The sequence below is a fragment of the Neoarius graeffei genome, chromosome 2, assembly GCF_027579695.1.
Source record: "Neoarius graeffei isolate fNeoGra1 chromosome 2, fNeoGra1.pri, whole genome shotgun sequence".
Classification (NCBI taxonomy): domain Eukaryota; kingdom Metazoa; phylum Chordata; class Actinopteri; order Siluriformes; family Ariidae; genus Neoarius; species Neoarius graeffei.
In genome coordinates, this window is record NC_083570.1 from 92,874,363 (window position 1) to 92,892,899 (window position 18,537).

Consider the following 18,537-nt stretch of genomic DNA (forward strand, 5'->3'; position numbering starts at 1 on the left):
CCACTGCCAGAACATCATTGTGCACCATGTGAATGGCAGCAAGTCTAGGTAGCTCTGTGTCTGGTGCGTCTTCTTCGTCTTTTGTTTTACTTTTTCTATTGTGTTGCTCTTTGGATTATACACTTTTTGGAGTGTTTTTATATTTTATCCTATGGATATGGAGGCATCGCATCGCTCTGGTGCTGAACTTGGATATACAAGGAGTAAACTACTGGCACTTTGCAAAGCTGGCGGCGGGGAGGTCTATGCTGATGTCCCTGAGGAATTGTGGTGTTTCCGTGGATGTAGAGCTGGAGTTAAAGTTAGGGCGAGGCAACGTGAGAAGAAGTGGAGATACAAGCCCGCAATCCCTTCTATAGTTATGGGGAATGTTAACTCACTTGCTAATAAGACGGATGAACTGGCTGCCATGGTAAGGAATCATAAACTTTACAGAGAGTGTAGCCTGATTTGCCTTACTGAGACGTGGCTCACAAGCTGTAATCCCACGGCTAATGTTGAGCTACCGGGGTTCAATGTTGTCCGGTTGGACAGAGATAACAAACTTTCTGGCAAGAAGAAGGGTGGGGGACTGGTGGTGTATATTAACAACAGATGGTGCAATCCCGGTCACGTTACAGTGAAAGTGACTGTATGTAGTAAGGATGTGGAGATACTTGCGGTTAGCCTCCGTCCTTATTATTTACCTAGAGAACTGTCCCACGTTATTGTCGTCTGTGTGTACATACCGCCACGAGCCCTTCCTGATTCAGCGTGTGACGCTATTCACTCTATGATAGCTGGGCTTCAAACTCAACATGCAGATGCTTTTTTTGCGATCTCTGGTGATTTTAATCATGTCACCTTAGACTCCACCCTCACTAATTTTTACCAGTTTGTTGACTGCCGTACTAGAAAAAATAGAACAATTGATATCTTGTATTCAAACGTGAGGGATGCATACAGTGCTACCTCCCTTCCCCCGTTGGGTAGGTCAGACCACAACCTCATTTATCTTCAGCCACTGTATAAGCCTCTAGTTCAGAGGCTTCCCATTGGCACACGCACCTTCAGGAAGTGGACACCAGAGGCAGAAGAGGCCTTGAGGGACTGCTTTGAGTCCACAGACTGGAGTGTGCTATTGGATGCTGTGGATATAGAAGAAGCCTCACATTGTATAATGGGCTACCTGAACTTCTGCATGAACATAGTTGTTCCCATTACATCTGTGCGCTGTTTTCCTAATAACAAGCCCTGGGTGACTAGCGACGTCAAAAACCTCCTCAATAATAAGAAGAAAGCATTTAAGAACGGTGATGTGACAGAACTGAAGGGCGTGCAGAAGGAGCTGAAAGAATATCTATAAGAATAAGGTTGAGAGCAAACCACAGGAGAACAACATGAAAGAGGTTTGGCGGGGAGTGCGCAACATTACGGGCTGTGGGGGTAAGAGCAGTAAGGCTGAAGGTGTTATGGTTAAAGCCAACCAGCTGAACCATTTTTTTTAATCGATTCCAAAGCTCTGCTGCTGCTGTCCCTGCCACCTCCAACTCATCCCCTCCTCTTGTATCTAAAGACTCTGCCCCCCCCCCCCCCCCCCCCCGTACTCTGCTTTTAAACTCGGCACCCCCCCTCCCCGCATGCTCTACTTTTAGCACTGAGCAAGTCAGTAGAGAACTCAGAAGGCTCAAGTCCAGGGCTGCGGGTCCGGACGGAGTCTGCTCTAGACTGCTCAGAAGCTGTGCGGTCGAATTGGGGGAACCACTTCAGTACCTCTTCAATTTTAGCCTGCAACAGGGTAAGGTACCCTTACTATGGAAAACGTCATGCCTGGTTCCAGTTCCCAGAAAGGAACTTAATGATCACAGGCCTGTTGCCCTTACATCACACTTGATAAAGACATTTGAACGGCTGCTGCTCCACCTTTTAAGACTCCAGGCTTGCCATGCGCTGGACTCGCTACAGTTCGCTTACCAGGTGAATGTTGGAGTGGAGGATGCTGTTCTGTATCTGCTACATAGAGTCTACTCTCACTTGGACAAAGGAGGCTGTGCTGTGAGAATCATGTTTTTTGATTTCTCCAGTGCCTTCAATACCATCCAGCCCCTCTTCTTGAGGGATAAATTGCTGCAGATGGGAGTGGACACTTGCCTGGTGTCTTGGATCACAGATTACCTCACCGAACAGCCCCAATTTGTTAGGCTGGGGGACCTTACATCTGAGATTGTGGTCAGTAGCACAGGGGCGCCACAGGGAACTGTTCTTTCTCCTGTACTGTTCACCCTATACACCACTGACTTCAAGTACAACTCTGAGTCATGCCACTTGCAGAAATTCTCTGACGACACTGCTATTGTGGGGTGTATTAAGGATGGTCAGGAAGGTGAGTACAGGAGCCTTGTGGATGACATTGTGGGATGGTGTAGGACCAACCAGCTGCTGCTGAACACCACCAAAACTAAGGAAATGGTGATGGACATCAGGAGGCCTGTTTCTTCCCTGTTGCCTGTCACTATTGATGGGGTGACTGTGGAGATTGTAAGTACTTACAAGTACCTGAGGGTACACCTTGACAAACTGGACTGGTCTGCCAACACTGATGCACTTTATAAGAAAGGGTAGAGTCGGCTTTTTTCCTTAGGAAGCTGGGGTCTTTTAATGTCTGCAGCAAGCTCCTGCTTATGTTCTACCAGTCTGTCATGGCCAGTGTCCTTTTCTATGCTGTGGTATGTTTGGGAGGTAGTATTAGGAGAAGGGATGCTGGACGACTGGACAGGCTGGTGAGAAAAGCTGGCTCTGTGGTGGGTATGGAGCTAGAGACTCTGTCAACAGTTGCTGACAAAAGGACGCTGAGCAGACAGCTTGCTATTATGGACAATGAAAGCCACCCCCTACACACCATCTTCTCCAAACAGAGGAGCAGAGAAGTATGGTGAGCAGCAGGCTCCTTTCCCTATTGTACCTTACAAAACAAACAGGTTGCTGAGCTCTTTTGTACCTAGGGCCATTCAGCTTTTTAATGGCATATTGAGAGGAAGGACTGTTTTTGATTTTAGTGGTTAAATTTGTTTTGCTGCTATACTGTATCTCTACAATGGTTGAGTATGTTGCACAATTTTATTTTTAACTTGTGGCTTTTAAACATGTTTTTTTTTTACATGCTAAATTTATTTTTTTATTTTTTATTGTTTTCTTTTTATATTCTGTGGTGCAGGAATTGTTTGCTTGTTTTTATATCCTTGGGATATGGATGTGTGTGTTAATTTTATTTAGTTTGTGTGCCTTTGTGTGTGTTGTTATGTGTATATGGTACTTGGACACCTCAATTTCCCTTGGGATTATTAAAGTCTGTCTGTCTGTCTGTCTGTCTGTCTGTCTGTCTGTCTGTCTATCTATCTATCTATCTATCTATCTATCTATCTATCTATCAGTAACCTAATAACACCCCCTGCAGACTGCATTTACTGCACAAATGCCACAATCTTGAGTAGTACCTTTATACTAAGGCCTACTTAATACTTCAAGCACCATTAAGCACCTTAACAAAAGCACCTTAGAATAAACAACATGTTTGAGCAATAATATTGCTAATAGTACACACATGGATGGTGTAAACCATAAAGGATGGTTCCTTGAAACAAGCACTAAGTCGGGAGTAATTATACAACACTTGGAGGTGGTTGAACAGATCTACTGTGTCAACAACGTCTTCGGTTTCACTTCTTTCCTCTTCTCTTTCTGGCTCTTCTGTCCTACTCTCATTTAGCTGTTAAAATACAAATCTATTGGGTGCGGAGCCCCATTCGTGCCTCTTTTCGGCATGATTGAAATGTGGAGATGTATACCCACCACATAAAAACCATAAACCACGATCTCACCCACGCACTGAAGCATCATGGTCCCAGTGCAGCAGCAAAGTGATTGAGAGCATTTGTTGTAATTGGGGATTTCCTCTGGGTATTTCCGGTCTGCCTGACTGCATCATGGCAGCAAACTGGCCCAAAAGACTGATTTTCCTTCAAAATTAGCCCCAAACATCGCGAGGTAGGAATCTGATGTGCTTTGTCAGAGAGTGTTGGAGCAAAAAAATAGTATGTCGGCAAATTTAAAGCATGTCAATCCGACACGCAAAAACACTCTGGGGAGAACGATGGATGGATGGATGGATGGATGGATGGATAGATAGATAGATAGATAGATAGATAGATAGATAGATAGATAGATAGATAGATAGATAGATAGATAACTTTAGTGTCATTCACGTGCACATTCAAAATGCACATTTGAACGAAATTTCGTTCCACTGGCTTACATCAATATAACTGCCGCATATGATTATTGCAAATAATCCGGTAACCAAAAATACCAACTTTACAAGTAAATACTTCAAAAAAACTTAAATAAAATATTATTCTATAGAATAGAATATACTGACCATGCTAGATATATTAAATAGATTGCACAATAAAGAATTTATAGCAGCATGTAAGATATTGCACATAGTCCACATAGTGAGGTTCTTACAATTTTCTATATTTCTACATAAATATGACCTAAAACATCATCAGATTTTCACACAAGTCCTAAAAGTAGATAAAGAGAACCCAGTTAAACAAATGAGACAAAACTATTATACTTGGTCTTTAATTTATTGAGGAAAATGATCCAATATTACATATCTGTGAGTGACAAAAGTATGTGAACCTCTAGGATTAACAGTTAATTTGAAGGTGAAATTAGAGTCAGGTGTTTTCAATCAATGGGATGACAAATCAGGTGTGAGTGGGCACCCTGTTTTATTTAAAGAATAGGGATATATCAAAGTCTGATCTTCAGAAGACACATTTGTGGAAGTGTATCATGGCATGAGCAAAGGAGATTTCTGAGGGCCTCAGAAAAAGCGTTGTTGATACTCATCAGGGTGGAAAAGGTTACAAAACCATCTCTAAAGAGTTTGGACTCCACCAATCCACAGTCAGACAGATTGTGTATAAATGAAGGAAATCCAAGACCATTGTTACCCTCCCCAGGAGTGGTCGACCAACAAAGATCACTCCAAGAGCAAGGCGTGTAATAGTCGGCGAGGTCACAAAGGACCCCAGGGTAACTTCTAAGCAACTGAAGGCCTCTCTCACACTGGCTAATATTAATGTTCATGAGTCCACCATCAGGAGAACACAGAACAACAATGGTGTGCATGGCAGGGTTGCAAGGAGAAAGCCACTGCTCTCGAAAAAGAACATTGCTGCTCATCTGCAGTTTGTTAAAGATCACGTGGACAAGCCAGAAGGCTATTGGAAAAATGTTTTGTGGATAGATGAGACCAAAATAGAACTTTTTGGTTTAAATGAGAACCGTTATGTTTGGAGAAAGGAAAACACTGCATTCCAGCATAAGAACCTTATCCCATCTGTGAAACATGGTGGGGGTAGTATCATGGTTTGGGCCTGTTTTGCTGCATCTGGGCCAGGACGGCTTGCCATTATTGATGGAACAATGAATTCTGAATTATACCAGTGAATTCTAAAGGAAAATGTCAGGACATCTGTCCATGAACTGAATCTCAAGAGAAGGTAGGTCATGCAATAAGACAACGACCCTAAGCACACAAGTCGTTCTACCAAAGAATGATTAAAGAAGAATAAAGTTAATGTTTTGGAATGGCCAAGTCAAAGTCCTGACCTTAATCTAATTGAAATGTTGTGGAAGGACCTGAAGTGAGCAGTTCATGTGAGGAAACCCACCAACATCCCAGAGTTGAAGCTGTTCTGTACGGAGGAATGGGCTAAGATTCCTCCAAGCCGGTGTGCAGGACTAATCAACAGTTATCAGAAACGTTTAGTTGCAGTTAATCCTGCACAAGGGGGTCACACCAGATACTTAAAGCAAAGGTTCACCTACTTTTGCCACTCACAGATATGTAATATTGGAATATTTTCCTCAATAAATAAATGACCAAGTATAATATTTTTGTCTCATTTGTTTAACTGGGTTCTCTTTATCTACTTTTAGGACTTGTGTAAAAATCTGATGATGTTTTAGGCAGGGCTTTGAACCGGTTCAAGGAACGAAAACGAAAACCGGGAACTTTTTCTATTTCACATGGAACAGAAACGAAACCAGAAACTTTATTATTTTTTATGTTCCGGAACAGAAACGCTTATTAAAAATAATGGTAACCGGTTAATACCGGTTTTTATTTCGTTCCTCAAAGTTTCCGTAGCCTACAAATAAAAAAAGTCATTCTTCTCCTGCGCAAGTTTCTATGACCTGCTGGGGTTCACTTCCTGTGTGAAGTTCGCTGACTGAATGGAGAGAGCGGGAAGGTGGACTACTATCACGTCTCAACGTGATAATAAGTGAGTAAGTGCATTACTGAGTGTTTGAGCAAAGAAGAGCCTGAACGTTGCAACCTCCCTATTGGCTGTTTGTAAAAATGTATCAATTGTTGCCCTTCCCACGGGAATCATCGCGGGTTCGAGAGACGAGACCTGACGAGTTAGTTCGTTGGTAGCAGAACAAAATGTCTGGACACAAATCGGGTTTTCAGAAAAGGAAAGAAAATAAACGGAGGGTCGAAAATACAAAAAAGGAGGCAGAAAATGCAAAACGAGTTAAGGTAGGACAAATGGTTACTTTTCTGAGGCAGCCCGCCATGGCTGCAGGCTTTCAGTTGTGTCATTGAATGGTTACTTTTCTGAGGCAGCCCGCCGTGGCTGCCTGCTGGCTTATTTATTATAGCCCATTTAGTTAAAATAGTTGATATAAAATGTTTATAGTTATAGTTATGTGATGGTTGTCCTGATTTAGACTGTTTTTTTTGGGGGGGGGGGTTGCGCGATGCTGCACCCGGGTCCAGATTAGGGCAGAACCGGTCCTGGCTACATTTCAGGTGTAGTTTGTTTTATGTATGTATGTACTTGCATAGATGTGTACTTGGTCTTCCAATATGGTGCTTAACAAAATCTCGCTGCGCGGTGACGTCATGCGGTAACCCTCTATAGGGCCTGACTAGCCTTTGGTAACACACTAAACGAATTATCTTTCATTTTTGGCACTTTTTCTGTTTGTGTAGATGGGAAGACATACTGAGAATCCAAATCGCCAACATTTGAAATAATTGTTTTGAATTATTTCTTGTCTTATTTAATGAAGGTTGTAATAGAATTAGCCTACATTTGGCTTAAGCTGGATGAGACAGAGACATAATTTTAATAGCCATTTGTTAAACCGCTGCTGACAGGGAACGTAATTAACCGTTCCGGGAACGAAATTTTTTTGTTCTAACCGGTTCGGGAACGTCTATTTAATGGTGGAACCCAAAACCGGAAACGTTAAAATTCCATTTCTGTTCGGAACGAACCAATAGGAAAAAAATTCTGGTTCAAAGCCCTGGTTTTAGGTCATATTTATGCAGAAATATAGAAAATTCTAAAGGGTTCACAAACTTTCAAGAACCACTGTGTGTGTGTAAATATATATATATATATATATATATATATATATATATATATATATATATATATATATATAAAATCTCATCTCTAGCCGCTTTATCCTGTTCTACAGGGTCGCAGGCAAGCTGGAGCCTATCCCAGCTGACTACGGGCGAAAGGCGGGGTACACCCTGGACAAGTCGCCAGGTCATCACAGGGCTGACACATATGGCACTTTTCCACTACCCTTTTTCAGCTCACTTCAGCTCGCTTCAGCTCACTTCAGCCCGACACGGCTCGCGTTTCGACTACCAAAAAACAGCACGACTCGGCTCAGCCCTGCTTAGCCCCTAAAACTCGCACCGTTTTGGAGTAGGGCTGAAGCGAGCCAAACCGTGCCGAGTGAGGCTAGGGGCGTGAGCAGACACTCCCCTGTGCAGTGATTGGTGAGGAGGAGTGTCCTCACATGCCCACACACGCCCCGCGAGCACGCTGGGATCTGTAAACACTGTAAACCCGGAAGAAGGAGAATTACGAGAATTTCTGAAGCCTTATGCGCCTCGCCTCATCTATACGCTCTTGCCAATATCTGCTGGCGTTGTCGGTGACAACAAGCCACAGAACCAAGACCAGCAACACTAACGACTCCATGTCCTCCATGTTTATTGTTTACTATTCGGGTCGTGAGACTACTGCTTAAAAGCTCACTGATGTCACTGTTTGCGCTGCTTAACGACATCACGTGACGTCCACCCACTTTCGCTAACTCCATCCAATGTGTCCACCCACTTCCAGCCAGCATGGTTCAGCACGGTTGTAGTCGAAATGCAACTCCAACAGCCCCACTCAGCTCGACTCAGCCCGACTCAGCACGGCACGGCTCAGCCCGACTCAGCCGCGTTTGTAGTGGAAAAGCGGCAATAGACACAGACAACCATTCACACCTACGGTCAATTTAGAGTCACCAGTTAACCTAACCTGCATGTCTTTGGACTGTAGGGGAAACCGGAGCACCCGGAGGAAACCCACGCGGACATGGGGAGAACATGCAAACTCCGCACAGAAAGGCCCTCGCCGGACACGGGGCTCAAACCCGGACCTTCTTGCTGTGAGGCGACAGCGCTAACCACTACCTAAGCACGTGCTAACCACGTGCCGCCCATATATATATATACATACATACATATATATATATTTGTATAGTCGAGGATTAGTTAGAGTTCTGTTGTACTCACCATTCTGAAGATTTTAACTGCCTTTCTTTAACTTTCGGGTAAATAAACTACATAAACTAGGCCTACTTGACCTCCTTATTCCTATTTTATTATTCATTTATTCACCTTCAAGCATATTATTCAGTAAATACTATAAATGATTCAGTAAGTACAGCCCTGGACCTGCCCTGGACCTGACATGTCCTAGGAGTTTAAGGGGTTAAACTGCTGCATTTTTCTAAATGGTGCTTAAATATCAAGTGCTATCTATCATGTCTTTTTTAGGGCTGAACCTGGTGGAGAGCTATCCATATGAGACAGTGGAAAAAGGATATGATTATGTCCGTCTCGCCTCTATCACGGCAGGTAAGCTTATATTCTTTCATTAGACCATGTACTTTTAACCTTCCATTATTATAGGAGGAGGTAATATGGTTGCAAAATTGAGAGCAAAGGCACTTGAACTCTTTTTTTAATACAAACAAACATTCATTTATTCCTGTACTTACTTGTCCCTGTTTGCTTCCCTTTGAGGTTTGCAGTCAAGTTCCTTGTGTATTATTTATACCACTCCATAACTACAGAGTGTGAAAAGAAAATGAGTATTGACGTTTTTCTTGACTTACATTTGGATCAGTAAACAAAAGGGTGAGCGTGTCAGCCTTACTGCATTGACGAGAAGTGCTTTATGTTTGCTCAGAAATTGAGTAAAACAAAAATGCATCCTCGACAAATGAGTATTTCATCAGGATACCAATGTTTCTGGCTGACAGCAACATCCACAATAACTGCATATGAATTCTGTAAAGTATTAAAAGCATTCAGTAGGCTTGACAAGAAAATATGCTTGCACTACTGCAAGTACGGCTTCAAAAGAAGTTCAACCCAGACCATGCCCAGTCCTTCATTCTCCTTGTATGAAAACAGATTGTACCAGGTAATTACAAGCTGTAGAATTTACATTTATTCATTGGGCAGATAATTTTCCCACTTTAACCTACATATAAGGCAGGAGGAAGATTAGTTTGCTCAGGGTTAGAAGAGAAATGGGTTTGACGTCGAAATCTGCTATTACTCAAACATAAAGCTCTATAAGAAAATGTGTGGGAAGTGATAATAATCAGAGCCCTAAAAGCAGATCGACACATTGACTACCATCAGAAAGTGGAAATAATTTTGAGATGTAAAATTGGTGCTAGGCAGGAGAACTTGGGCAATTACTGAAGCTGGGCAGAAAAGATACGGGTTGCTAGTGTCACTACTTTTACAAAGTAGAAGTATAAGGCTCGTATTTTCATTTAGTGGTACATTATACAATATATTCTTGGTAATTTTATGACTATTTTAGTAGGTGTGCTGCAGTGAAAACTAGTGTCACTACTTTTACAGAGTAGAAGTATAAGGCTTGTATTTATTTTGGTGGTGCATTATACAGTATATTCTTGGTAATTTTGTGACTATTTTCTTAGGTGTGCTACAGTGATATCCACCCAAATCCTTATGCTAAAAAATAGCCTCAATGAGGCTGGAGCTCATACCAGCCATTGTTGTTGTGTGTGGGTTTGAAATCCAATCAGTCCTCTGGGAGGGGTAGCAATTTTTGTGAAATTACATATGACCCCTGTGAAGCTGCATCCATGGCAAGTGGTACCACCTGGCGAACAACTCTTGTTGGAATATGTCTTTAGAGTCTTCTGGGTGAGTTTCAGTGAAAACATCCTAGCAGTTTACGAGCAGTAGTGTTTGGCGTGATGAGTCATCCAAAATTTTCAAACGTCCATGAAATGTTAAATATAACAGGTGGTGCCACCATCTTGATAATTTTTATCCATACCATCCTGGGGAACATTCCATATGAGTTGGATCAAAATCTGATCACTCCTGTTGGAGGGGTAGCAATTTTCGTGAAATTGCACATGACCCCTCTGGAGCCTCATCCATGGTAGGGGGCGCGCCACCTGGTGAACAGTTCTTGTTGGAATATGTCTTTAAAGACTTGTGGGTGAGTTTCAGTGAAAATGTCCCAGCAGTTTATGAAGAACAGTGTTTAATGTGACAAGTCACCCAAAAATTTCAGACACCCATAAAATCATAAATGTGACAGGTGGCGCCACCATCTTGTCAACTTTTATGCACATCCACCTGGGGAACATTGTTTGTGAGTTTGATTGAAATCCGATCAATCCTGTAGGAGGAGTAGCAATTTTTGTAAATTGTGGAAGGATGATGATGGACAACAATGGACGGACAATGCGTGATTGCGTAAGCTCATCTGGTCTGGCCTATGGCTGGATGGGCTAAAAATGGATAGATTTCTGTTATCGGTTTTGCATCAGTATGTTAGTGGTAGAAATGTCTAAACCAGGGGTCGGCAACCTTTTTGCCATCTCATCTCATTATCTCTAGCCGCTTTATCCTGTTCTACAGGGTCGCAGGCAAGCTGGAGCCTATCCCAGCTGACTACGGGCGAAAGGCGGGGTACACCCTGGATAAGTCGCCAGGTCATCACAGGGCTGACACATAGACACAGACAACCATTCACACTCACATTCACACCTACGGTCAATTTAGAGTCACCAGTTAACCTAACCTGCATGTCTTTGGACTGTGGGGGAAACCGGAGCACCCGGAGGAAACCCACGCGGACACGGGGAGAACATGCAAACTCCACACAGAAAGGCCCTTGTTGGCCACGGGGCTCGAACCCGGACCTTCTTGCTGTGAGGTGACAGCGCTAACCACTATGCCACCGTGCCGCCCCCTTTTTGCCATGTAGTGCCAATTAGAAATTTTCTTGTTAGTTAGTGTGCCATTCAAATAGGTGTTGTTAACTATGTGTAATTAGACACCACACATTTTAGACAGATATGGATATTTAATGCATTGAGCAAATGTAAAACACCATCGCACTTGTTTTATGCCATTAACCTCACACACTTTAACCCACTTTATGCCAGTTGTTTGCTGCACCCTTACATTTTCTGCCATTTCACCAATTCGTCGCTCAACAGTTCTGGCTGATACGGGCATGTCTTTTATTCTTGATTTTATTGTCTCTTTATTTGGCAGCCCCTCAAAAAGACTATCCGAGCTGGAGAGAAAGACCTCCTTAAAGGTCTCATTGCATCATTTTTTCATTAATTGTGCGGTGGTCTCTAGTATGAATGAATGCCCTGTGAGCCGGTTTTGGTGAAAAAAAATGCTGTGATTCTCCTGTTTCAGGCTGTTCTAGTTTGGTGGAGGAGTGGGTGGCGGGAGAACGACAGGATTTCAGCTCTTACTCATTAATATTCATGACATGTAAACGTGTTACCTCTGATTGGCTAACAGCAATCAGTAAACGTGTTACCTCTGATTGGCTAACAGCACTGTGACGCTACCTCCAGTGGGTCAGAACAAGCGGATGTGGGTATCTTTGTAAAAACTATTTTGATTGGCTATTCTGGTCTCAACATCGATGTTTTGACCAATAACAATGTAGATAACACAAATTTTACATCACATTCAAAGAGATTTAAACGAGACTAAAGATGGCGACTTACAAATAATGTTTAAACATCGTTGGAGTTAATAAAGTTTGAACAGCATGAAGGAACATACCCCAACCCCCCGAAATTAATAAAAAAAATTCTCAACGGATTTGGCATAATATAAAAAGGTCATTTATTACTCAGAAAAAGTGGAAATCCACTGAAAAGCAGAAAACTCTCATCCCTGCCTAGCTTGTGACCATGTCATGCATGCTAACATGGAGAATATGAACATACTATTTTGTAACAAAAACCTTCGAACAAAAAGTTCATGTTTTACTTACAGCTTGTGAGCTGGTGGTCGATCGTCTTGACTACAGATCCAAGTCTTAAAAACAACCTCGAAGCAAAACCACTACTGAAGGCACCGAAGTTTGAAAAGTCACTGTGGTTGAAATGATCAGAACACAGTACTAACGCTGCATTATACTTCGCTGGTGGTGTTCCAAAGATAAATTCCAACCGTTTCTTCTTCACCTCTTCTATCTTGCAACGTTGCTCCGCTTAGGTTTCGTTTCTGTCGGTGGCTCTAGCCCGACTTTGGACGCTCGTAACTCGGGCAGGGGAGGTCCCAGCCTCCCCAAATTGGCAGCAAGCGACCGCTGCCCTCTCCCCAACGAACCAGCACTGCCAGGGCGGGCTAGCCCCGCGCCTCAGGACGTAATTCGCCCAAGGCGAGCCGTGGTGCTCCGCTTAGGTTTTGTTTCTGTCGGCGGCTCCAGCCTGACTTTGAACGCTCATAACTCGCACAGGGGAGGTCCCAGTCTCCCCAAACATGCAACGTTGATGTGTTACTGCCACAAATAGCACAGGCACGAACTTGTTCAGCCATGTTTTCAATTTGTTGTTAGGTCCTCTTCTTTAGCTACTGACGAGATGGGCTCTGCTATCTCTCCTCGCGCTTAAATCCGAACTTTCTTCCCATGGGCGGTCGCAAGCCAAGGTGGGCGAGGCCATGAATACTAATTTTTGAAGTGGCGCAAGTACATAGGGCTTTTTCAGATTCGCTCATTTTTCCGACTATTTTCTTTCATAAGCTAATACAGGGAATGGGAGTAGAATTACATTTGAACACATTTTGGGCTGGAAAACGTCAGCAGTATCTGGCAACACTGGGAGGGGGTGCTATATTGTTGCATAGTCATGCTAAAAGAGCAGGCTCGCCATGCAACAGCCAATGACAGTTCAAGATGACGTTTGAATATGTTTAATGTGTTGAATAATTAGGTTTGTGTATCATCGTCAGTGTGCCACTGGAAATTCCTCGGCGTGCCAGTTGTGGCACGCGTGCCTAGGGCTGCCGACCCCTGGTCTAAACATTAAAAAATTATTTCATTCGTACACTTTTTTTTGTGTGAGAATCTCTTGAGTTTAATGTTTAAATCAGCTAATTCCTAATCTCTTTGATTGCAATAATTTTGGAAATGACTTAGTAATGTCCAGAGGTTCATTATTTACAGTTTCGCTCTCCCATTTACTATATTGATCCCATTGCTACAGCAATTTAGGAAGTACCTGAAAACTACACTTTTCTGCTTTTTCACTGAAAGCAGAGATCAGACCAAATGAGTATAAAATTCACCCAGTGTAAAAGCCAGTTCACTGAAGGGGAAACAATGCAGGACATTGAAGAAGCATTTGCAGTTCCCTTAGATTTGTGCTGTCTGGGTGAACTTCTCTCTTGTGAGCAAATAGAAAACTAAAGGGCAGGTATTTTGTATTTATGTGTCAATAAACAGATCAATAAATAATAAAAGTGCAGGGTAATGTGCCGTGTCGTCATTTAATATGCTCTTTTAGTACATATATACTTCATAATTTCCCTTTTTCATGAGATATTTTGTATTACATTTCTGCAAATATCAATTTAACCCATAAATGCTTTTATTATTGATTATGGGGCAGTCATAGCCTAAAGGTTGGAGAAGTGGGTTTGGGGCTAAACCCACTTTGGGTTGCTGATTCGAGTTCCTGAACTGACAGGAAAAAATGTGCTGGGGGGGGTGAAAGAACAGCGTTTTCACCTCCCTCTACATCCATGGCTGAGGTGCTCTTGAGCAAGGCACCTACCTAAGTGGCTACCTATTGCTCTGGGTGTGTTCTTGGTAGCAATGCTTGAAAACCTAGATTTTTTTTATATTAATTATATATTTCATCTGTAATGATGCATTGACTGTCTGATCCATGTTTAATAGCCACAATTGAGTTGTTGGTTCTTATTATCTCATCTCATCTCATTATCTCTAGCCGCTTTATCCTGTTCTACAGGGTCGCAGGCAAGCTGGAGCCTATCCCAGCTGACTACGGGCGAAAGGCGGGGTACACCCTGGACAAGTCGCCAGGTCATCACAGGGCTGACACATAGACACAGACAACCATTCACACTCACATTCACACCTACGGTCAATTTAGAGTCACCAGTTAACCTAACCTGCATGTCTTTGGACTGTGGGGGAAACCGGAGCACCCGGAGGAAACCCACACGGACACGGGGAGGACATGCAAACTCCGCACAGAAAGGCCCTCGCCGGCCACGGGGCTCAAACCCAGGACCTTCTTGCTGTGAGGTGACAGCACTAACCACTACACCACCGTGCCGCCCTGGTTCTTATTAGTCACAAATAAAAAATCAGCCAGTTTGTAGTTTCGTTAGTAGGAGGTGAAGTAGATTATTTATGTTGACATAAGGCCCTGGTCACACTATTGGTCCCACTCCAAAAAAATGTCATGTCTAAGCTCCTATTATATCATGTTAGATATTTATCATCAAAAGCACAACATGTCCTAATAGTGTTCATATAGGACTAGCTTGGGTAGCATCATGATTTTTTTTCTGATCTATTTCCAGGTGACCACAGTCACCCAGAGCCTCCCATTTGGCCATACGCCATGTTGCATGTAGATATAGGACCGGATAGGTACTGTTCCTGGTTTTTGCCTGTTTGGCACAGCCTCTAACCTTCTTGTTAGTTGGACTACTAACAGTTGATAATTTAAATATATCGTAAGATTCAAGCTGCGTGTTGAATGTCAGTCTCACCAGATGCAATGCAAACCCATGGTTCCGTATGTGACATTTTCTGTAAACAACTTTAAGTTATTTCTAGTAGGCTGCTGTGTCCCAACAAGTAAGAACTGGAGTCGTTCAAAATGCTCTCTGAGAAGGCGGATTCTTAATAAATAGGTGTAATACACAGACCTCTGAAACACTGAGGATCTTAAAGCATGTATGCAAGCCATGGCCTTACTTTTATTTATAAATGCCTTGAGACCTCAAGAATGGCACAGGAATAGTTTTAAGTGTTAACAATAAATCTAAAATAGTAATTTTTACGATTAAAGTGATATATATAGGTAGCGGTCTGAGTGAATGGCCTTGACGTCCATAACGTCACAGCAGGAAGTCTGTCGGTCTCATTGCTATTTCCACTATACTAAAACACAGAGCTGACTGCAAATCCGATCCTCCATTTTGAGCTAATTTATTGCCATGCCACATAGAGCTAATTTATTGCCATGCCACGTTGCTGGTGGGTGGAGTAACAAGACAGAAGGTGGATTTACGTTGCATTCATGGCCCAAGAATGTTCAAACTGCAAAGATTTGGATGCATTTTGTGAGAAGTTCACAGGCACATTGGGTGCCTACGAAGTGGTCCCTCCTCTGCTCTGCACATTTTACTGAAGACTCGTACGAGACCTCTGATCTGTTGAGGAGCATTGGCTATAAGCCTGCATTGAAAGAGGGTGCAGTATCAATAATGAAAAGAAAAGAAAACAAGAAAAGGAAATTATTTATCTCATCTCATCTCATTATCTCTAGCCGCTTTATCCTTCTACAGGGTCGCAGGCAAGCTGGAGCCTATCCCAGCTGACTACGGGCGAAGAAATTATTTATTTATTTATTTATTTATTTATTTATTTTAAAAAGGAAAGTTCAGTTGCACCAGTCCTCCCGGAGTGAGCCGAGGGTGGTTGCTAAAACCTGGGATGGAACGGGACATGACATATGGCTCGGGCAGTGATCTCCCTGCTGTTGTTGCTAAAACTGGTGACGTCCCATTCTGTCCCGAGTTTTAGTAATTGCCTGAGCCGAGCAGTAATGGTGGAGTACTCCGTATGGACAAAATAGAGAATGAGTGGACCAGCCGTCTAATTTCTAAACTGGATATTGCTGCCATCTCGCCCTTATGTGGAAAAAGTGAATGAACGGAGAACTGAATGAACAACTGAAAGTCAGATTGTTTCAAAACAATCGCCCACAAGATAGGCCTTCAAGAAGCGAGAACACAAACGGGTAAGCTCCAACTCTCATTTGGATAGAAAACAACAAAAACTCATTGTTTACCTGCATTTAGACTAATACATGTAACTTGTATTGTGTGTTTAAGTTACCAGTATAAGATTATTTAATTTGCTTCAGAATGTGATTGTCTCAGTTCATCTGATTATTTAATTCGCCTTTTACGTTTTATCAGTGAAAATGCATGCATGTACATGTATGTTGCATAAGTTATAACACCTATCCTGTTTTAATGAAAGTCAACCCACAATCAATGAAGTCAAATCAGTCTTAGTTGAGCAAGTCGGTAACGGTATTTCTTACTTTTCACCATAAATTTTTATTTATATGACTTTGGTCTATAGCTGTCAAAGTCCTCGGCCTTAAAACCGGTTACTGCAATGGCATCATGCACTCAGGGCTGGCTGACTCAGCGGGGCAGCTTGAATGCCAACTTTGTGGTCGATTTTAACTCTCAAGAATATATATTTTTTATTCCTATTTATGCAGCATACAAAAGTCAAGGATGGAGATACTATCCACTCAGAAATGTATTTAAAAATGAAGGTTCTGCGTATCTCCTTTAAGATGTGTCATCTGGCCAAAGTTTATTCGATTATTTTCCGTAAACATTTACATCACATACGGAATTTCAATTGCCTCTGTAATCGGTGTTCCAATTTAACTGAAGTTTTCAAGTTTTGCCACAAAGAAAGTTTGCTTACCTTGCTTGGATCATCGACAAGCCGAGGTAAAGTGAATTTTAAAAACATCGAGTTTACACCCCCTTCTTATTTGAAGCAGAAGAGCCTTCTTGTTGCTTCATTCAGATGCCTGAATAATGTCTCATTAAAGTGCATATTCTGGACCAATTTCGTGTTTTTTTTATATGAAAGAATGTCCCTTTACACACTCATCCAGAAGGGTAATTTTGCACACGGCCATCTGTCTACAGCAGAAAAAAATAAAATAACAAAATGCATCTGGAAAAATCCCAAGGGAGTCTGGAGCCAGATTCGTGACGTCACCTGCGGAAGCGCCAGCAGGCTGCGCAAGCTTTGCATGGTTTAAGTGCACAGCCTGTGTAGACCAAGCGCTCCCATTTCTCTCTCATTGTCCGGTCTTTTGGAAAATGATGAGTACTAATCCCATCAAGATTGGTGTTGCTGCGCCCTCCTACGATACATCTGTTAACCATTTTAATAATTATGCAATAACATTGAAGAAATTTACAGAAAACCACCAGGTCATTTTCTCATAAACTAACCAGCGCTGACGTAGGATTCAGAGGGAGGTGTCCTGCAGATGACGTCACAGAAATCGATGTTTGCCGGGAAATTCAAATGCCAAGTTTTTTCAGAGGCGGACCAATTCGCCTCAAATGGCTTGATTTCAACTGAATTTTTCTGGTATTGCACAGGGTAAAAAAATAGCAGAAAATGCAGAATGTTACAGATATTTGACCAAAGTTTAATATAAAATAGGAGAATTACACTGATCTTGCTCCTGAATTTACCCGTGATATGCACTTTAAGCTCTCACTCCCTGTGATTTGTTAATTTTAGGGTATTAGGAAATCAGAAAGTGTAGTACTGGGGACATACAAGGATGTTTCAATTTTACCCGTGTGCAACATAATTGGAACCAATAGCATGACCAGGGCCATAACAGTTTCAACCCTTGAATGTTTGAAATCAGGAAAATTTTGAGGTCATGTTTTTGCACTTACGGTAGAAGTAACACAAGTGCAGTTTTATATGATGGGTAGATTTGAAAATCTCATTTCACTGGCAGATTTTTGAATGCCAAACTCACTGTTGTGCTTTTCCATCACTGCCATTGCAAATGCTTGCATTTCTAACTACAAAACCAGGAATGAACACAAATAACCAAACTGTCTTTTACCCAACAAAATTAGCAAGTGCAGGCATAAAAAGAGTGTTTTACAGCTTCTAAATGAAGCAATTCTACTAGACTCTTCGATGTAATGCACTTTTCATCTTACACATAACCCATAGGGTTCTTATATGTTACCCAAAAGGATCTTGCAATCTGCAGATGTTTAGAAATGGCTCCAACAGAAATTCCCGAGTTGTG

General features: G+C 42.3%; 1 protein-coding gene across 1 annotated transcript in view; it reads left to right on the forward strand.

The window, feature by feature from the left end:
* gfra4b (GDNF family receptor alpha 4b) overlaps window positions 1-18,537 on the forward strand; it is a 240,374-nt gene that overhangs the window by 173,434 nt on the left and 48,403 nt on the right. The window contains exon 3 of the mRNA XM_060910537.1: window positions 8,915-8,995. Within this exon, the coding sequence (XP_060766520.1) occupies window positions 8,915-8,995 (81 nt within the window). The remainder of the gene's footprint in view (window positions 1-8,914; window positions 8,996-18,537) is intronic.